Here is a 4839-nt window from a genome sequence, read left to right as displayed (position 1 = left end):
TCTATCTCATTAGAAATGTGTGCGTGTGGGGTTCTCTGACTTAAGCTCTCCTCTCTTTTGTGTTGGCTTTCTATTACAACTGGAAAAAACTAAGGCTTTCAAATTTCCACCCAGAAATGAAGGTGACACTCTGAAGTCCAAAATTTAGGATATTGGAGGAGAATGCCTTTCCTGGGCAGTGTTAGGTCTTTGCTGTGGCTTCCTAGAACCCTAAGGTCGGGTTCTTTTAAGACGTACAGCATGGTTTCCCTGTTAACGCGTAAAAGGGAGTTGGGGAAACTGACAAACTACAGGTCCCAGGACATCTTAAAATCTGTAGCTACTAATAAAGAATCTGTGTGGTGCCGCAGTGCTTCCTGGGAGATGTAGTTTTCTGGGTATTGAAACCAGGGCTTCTCACTGGCTAGCAGCACACCTTTCTTTTTGAAGGTCCGAGCCCACCTAGATTGGCACGCGCGAGCCTGACCGCCTCCATGCACCACGTCAGGCTCTGACTCTGCTTCAAGCCACTCCTATTCTTCGGCTGACACCCCCCGCCCCGGTGGTCACGTGGAGCTGCTCGCCACGCAAGTTTGGGTCCTGCGATCCACCGGGGTCCTTGCCGCCTGGGAGACGCTCCTACGCTGCCTGTTCGCGCGAGAGTTTGGAGGGGCGGGTTTGGGGTCGGTCTCTAGTGTGGGACTCGTACCGTAGCGCATCTGAGACCTGCTTAGGCGTCCACTTAAACGGCTCGAGGAGCTGGCTCAGGCAGTCGCCGGGGCACCCCGTGTCTGGAAAGCGCAGGAGCGCTCTGGAGAAGCCTGGCCAGCCCCGCTTCCCCGCAGCCAGGTGCTAGGGTCGGGAGCTAAAGTGAGAGTCCGGCTGTCTTCCAGCGCCTGGGCCACGGCGGCGGCCCTGGGAGCAGAGGTGGGACGGATGCGAGTGGCACTGAGGGTCGGGGTTGCACTGGATCGAAGGCAGTGGTGGGGTCTTTAGAAAGGGGGCTGGCCCGCACGGGGAATAGCTTATAGGCTGGAGGTGGGGATGCAGCAGTCTTCGGTGCTGGGTCCAAATAGGCCCTAGTTATTGAGTGCTCCTCTCGCCAGCCAGCCACCTCGCTACCTCCTGGCCAGAATCAGCTTCTCTCCTTGCCAGAAGCTCCTCTGTGCCTGTCGTCCTTGCTTAACCCTAGGCACCAACCCATGGCTGCCACATAGCCCTGTGAATCCTAGGCAGCGGACGCTTAAGTACCAACATCTAAGGCCTCACCTGTCGACGTAGTGTCTGGGGCTAAGCCCCAAGTTCCGAGCTCAGCGCTCTCACCCACCGCCCCGGAGCCTCCGGGGCCTCGAGCGCCGGAACAGAGGAACCACTTTGTGTCCGGGCCATTTCCTGGAAAGTACAGCCAGATCACACTAAGGCCTTTGTAGGCCTTGGGATGAAGGGTTGGGCGGGGGTGGGGAGTGGGGGGGGGGCGAGGTACAGGGGAGAATGGAGCTGGCTCCTCACACCTATGCTTTATTCCAATCCAAACCCAGGTGGAGCAACCCCATTGCGCTAAAGATGAAGGGCTGGGGTTTGCTGGCCCTGCTTCTGGGGGCCCTGCTGGGAGCTGTCTGGGCCCGGAGGAGCCAGGATCTACACTGTGGAGGTAAAGGCACAAAAGAAGAAATGGGAGGAAGAGTGGGTGGGGAAGATAGAGCCTTGGAGGGCATGGGATCCAAGGCCTGGGAGAAGGATGAGTGGAAGTCCCTGGGTTGATTCCTTTCTCTTCCCACCCCCTGCCCCTCCTTGCACCAGCTTGCAGGGCTCTGGTGGATGAACTAGAGTGGGAAATTGCCCAGGTGGATCCCAAGAAGACCATTCAGATGGGCTCTTTCCGAATCAATCCAGATGGCAGCCAGTCAGTGGTGGAGGTAACTAACTGTTCCCCCAAATAAAATAGCTCACTCTAACTAATTAAGAAGGACCTTAGTTTAATAGAAATGTAGAAAACGTTGACCCACATAGGTATCTAAAAGATTGGGCTGTCTTATTTGGAAGAGGCTGGAGGCTTATACCCTATGCATTTGCTTCCTTGGCTCCAAACCCTAATATTTATTTCTGTTATAGAAGTTGTTAGCAGACAGGGAACCTTGATCAGCCCCCTTCTCCACATCCTTAATCCACGTGACTTGTGTTTTCACTATGGCAGTATGGTATACAAACAAACATTCATTCGAAAAAAATAGGTCTTATCCTTACATTTAGGAAATTTATTTCAGATGAAAACATAACACAGACAGAAAGCTGTACCCAGTGGGCATTTGGGAGATGTTAAGGTTATGATGCTTGTGAAATGCTTTAATAGTTGTTATCTTCAAAGCCCATACTGCCTCTCTAATGCTCTCCTCCTATTAAGGGCAGGTATTAACCTAATTTTAATACAAAAAAGAAAATCATTACCTTACAGACATAAGAATTAAAAGAATTCAAAGGAAGAGAACACATAGTTGACTAAGGTTAATCAAAGAGGTTGTTTATCTATAATTTGGAGCTAATGACACCTATTTTATTTTTTAGGCGTGTATAATGAGGTAAATAAGAGCACATATTTGAAAGGACTTTGGAACTACACAAATCATACTGTTTTTAAATTAGGGAAGGCTTTTTAGAATAGATTGGTTGAGCTAGATTTGGAAGGAAAAGTAAGGATATAAATTACTAATGTACAGAGGTAGAAAAATGTGACCCAAGGCTGAGGACATTTCTAGGTGCCTTATGCTCGCTCAGAGGCCCACCTCACAGAGCTGCTAGAGGAGGTATGCGACCGGATGAAGGAGTATGGGGAACAGATTGACCCTTCCACCCACCGCAAGAACTACGTACGTGTAGTGGGCCGGAATGGAGAATCCAATGAACTGGACCAACAGGGGATCCGAATTGATTCAGACATCAGTGGCACCCTCAAGTTCGCGGTGAGCTATGGGAGTGGGTAACTGGGTCTTGGAAACTAGGGGAATTATTGGAGAGCCCAAGTGGAAAGTTGGATTAATGTCCTTGTCCTCCTCTCTGGAGGTGGAGACCAGAGGCTTCCCTTGCTGTCTTCTCTCACTCCTTTATCCCTTGGGTTGACAGTGTGAGAGCATTGTGGAGGAATACGAGGATGAACTCATTGAATTCTTTTCCCGAGAGGCTGACAATGTTAAAGACAAACTTTGTAGTAAGCGAACAGGTAAGCTATTCCCACTTTACCTCCTGTCCTCACATCCCTGTGGAACCTGGCACATTCTCTAGTGTGTGTCCCACCCCCGCTCCTCCAACACCCCCCTAATACCCCCTCCTCCAACCTCTGATGTTAGCTCAAGAGTTGGCTTCCATTACTTATGGCTTAGGGACTTGGGTTGTTCCTCTCCATTCTTTTCCTGTCGGCTTTCAGAATTTGTGGCTCCCTCACCTGAGTGAGATACTGGTGAGAGGATGGTGGGAATGTTTTGTCATTTAAAAGCATATGTTCGGGGGACTTCCCTGGCGGTCCAGTGGTTAAGACTTCATCTTCCAGTGCAGGGGGTGCGGGTTCGATCCCTGGTCAGGGAGCGAAGATTCCCACATGCCTCAAGGCCAAAGAACCAAAACATGAAACAGAAACAATATTGTAACAAATTCAATAAAGACTTTAAAAAAATGGTCCACATCAAAAAATCTTGGAGAAAAAAAAGAAAAAAAAAGCATATGCTCTGAAAAATGGTGGTCGGTGTGTGTGTGTTTGTTTGGGGATATTTTCTTGATAGTGGCATATATCAGTATGAGAGTGGCATTTTCTTTGAAACTGTCATGTGCTATTTGCAGATCTATGTGACCATGCCCTGCACATATCGCATGATGAGCTATGAACCACTGGAGCGGCCCAGACTGACAAGCTTGATGGATCACCCCCCAGGAGGGGAGAGGGTGGCAATGCCTTTTATATTATGTTTTTACTGAAATGAACTGAAAAAATACGAAACCAAAGTATGAACCGTGTTGTCTTTTCATGCCCAGAATTGGCCCTTAAATTAGGCTTGAAAATAGGAGATTCCAGACAGGAAAGAAAAGGCAAGGGAAGGAAGAGCTTTGGGAATGGTATAGCGCTAAGGTAGGAGGAGCCTGAAGCTTTCTTTCTTTTGTTATCTGAGATTCCTGCTGGACTCACAAACTAGATAAGCATTTATTCAGTGCTTATTCAATATGATGTGTTTAGAGTCTAATTATAGTGAGAAGAGGAACCTCTATGAATAAGCTAGGGAACATGAATAAGTGTATGATAGTATAGGATTCTAGAAATTACTTGTATTCATACTGATGAAACATAAAGTAAGATAGAGCTCAGTCCTGAAGGAAATGGATTTTTCTACCCTCCCTACCCTTCCAGATGGAGGGATCAGCAAGAGCATACAGGAAGGGGCAAATGGATGTGATCAGCTCAGCTGAAAAGTAAGGGCTTATCAGATAGGGAGAAATGAGGTAAGGAATGTTATTTAAGGAAAGGCCTTGCTTGCTGGCCTAAGCTTTCAGATTTGATGCCAAAGCAACAGTAAAGTATACCTTTATCATTTCCATCACTAGCCATTGTCAATGTGGACCATAAGTGTGTCCCCATTTTCTGTGTGTAGAGATTCTGTGCAGGGGCATAGGGATGAAAATATAAAGGATACCTTCTTTGAGGAGATTCTTAAACACCCTGATCCTGAGGTGTGGCTGTCTCAGGGTTTGGAATGGAACATTTGTCCTGGGAATGCCTCAGGGAGAGAACACCTGTTATTCAGTTTTATTACATTTCAAAGACTTTAAGCACTTTAGAATCTAAAGGCCCTTGGAAGTCATCTAGTTCACCTTTGCAGA

General features: G+C 47.9%; 1 protein-coding gene across 1 annotated transcript; it reads left to right on the top strand.

Moving 5' to 3' along the window:
- The first annotated feature begins 441 nt into the window (after positions 1-441).
- On the top strand, positions 442-3969 carry CNPY2 (canopy FGF signaling regulator 2). The gene is made up of 6 exons (XM_082351150.1): positions 442-906; positions 1518-1630; positions 1780-1895; positions 2733-2936; positions 3097-3193; positions 3808-3969. The coding sequence occupies exons 2-6, from the start codon at positions 1543-1545 to the stop codon at positions 3849-3851; spliced, it is 549 nt and encodes a 182-aa protein (XP_082207276.1). The 5' UTR covers positions 442-906; positions 1518-1542; the 3' UTR covers positions 3852-3969.
- The last annotated feature ends 870 nt before the right edge of the window (positions 3970-4839 follow it).

Source organism: Balaenoptera borealis (assembly GCF_965194805.1).
Source record: "Balaenoptera borealis genome assembly, chromosome: 13".
Taxonomy (NCBI): domain Eukaryota; kingdom Metazoa; phylum Chordata; class Mammalia; order Artiodactyla; family Balaenopteridae; genus Balaenoptera; species Balaenoptera borealis.
Note: the sequence above shows the minus strand (reverse complement) of the source record. Positions and strands in the feature narration are given on the sequence as shown.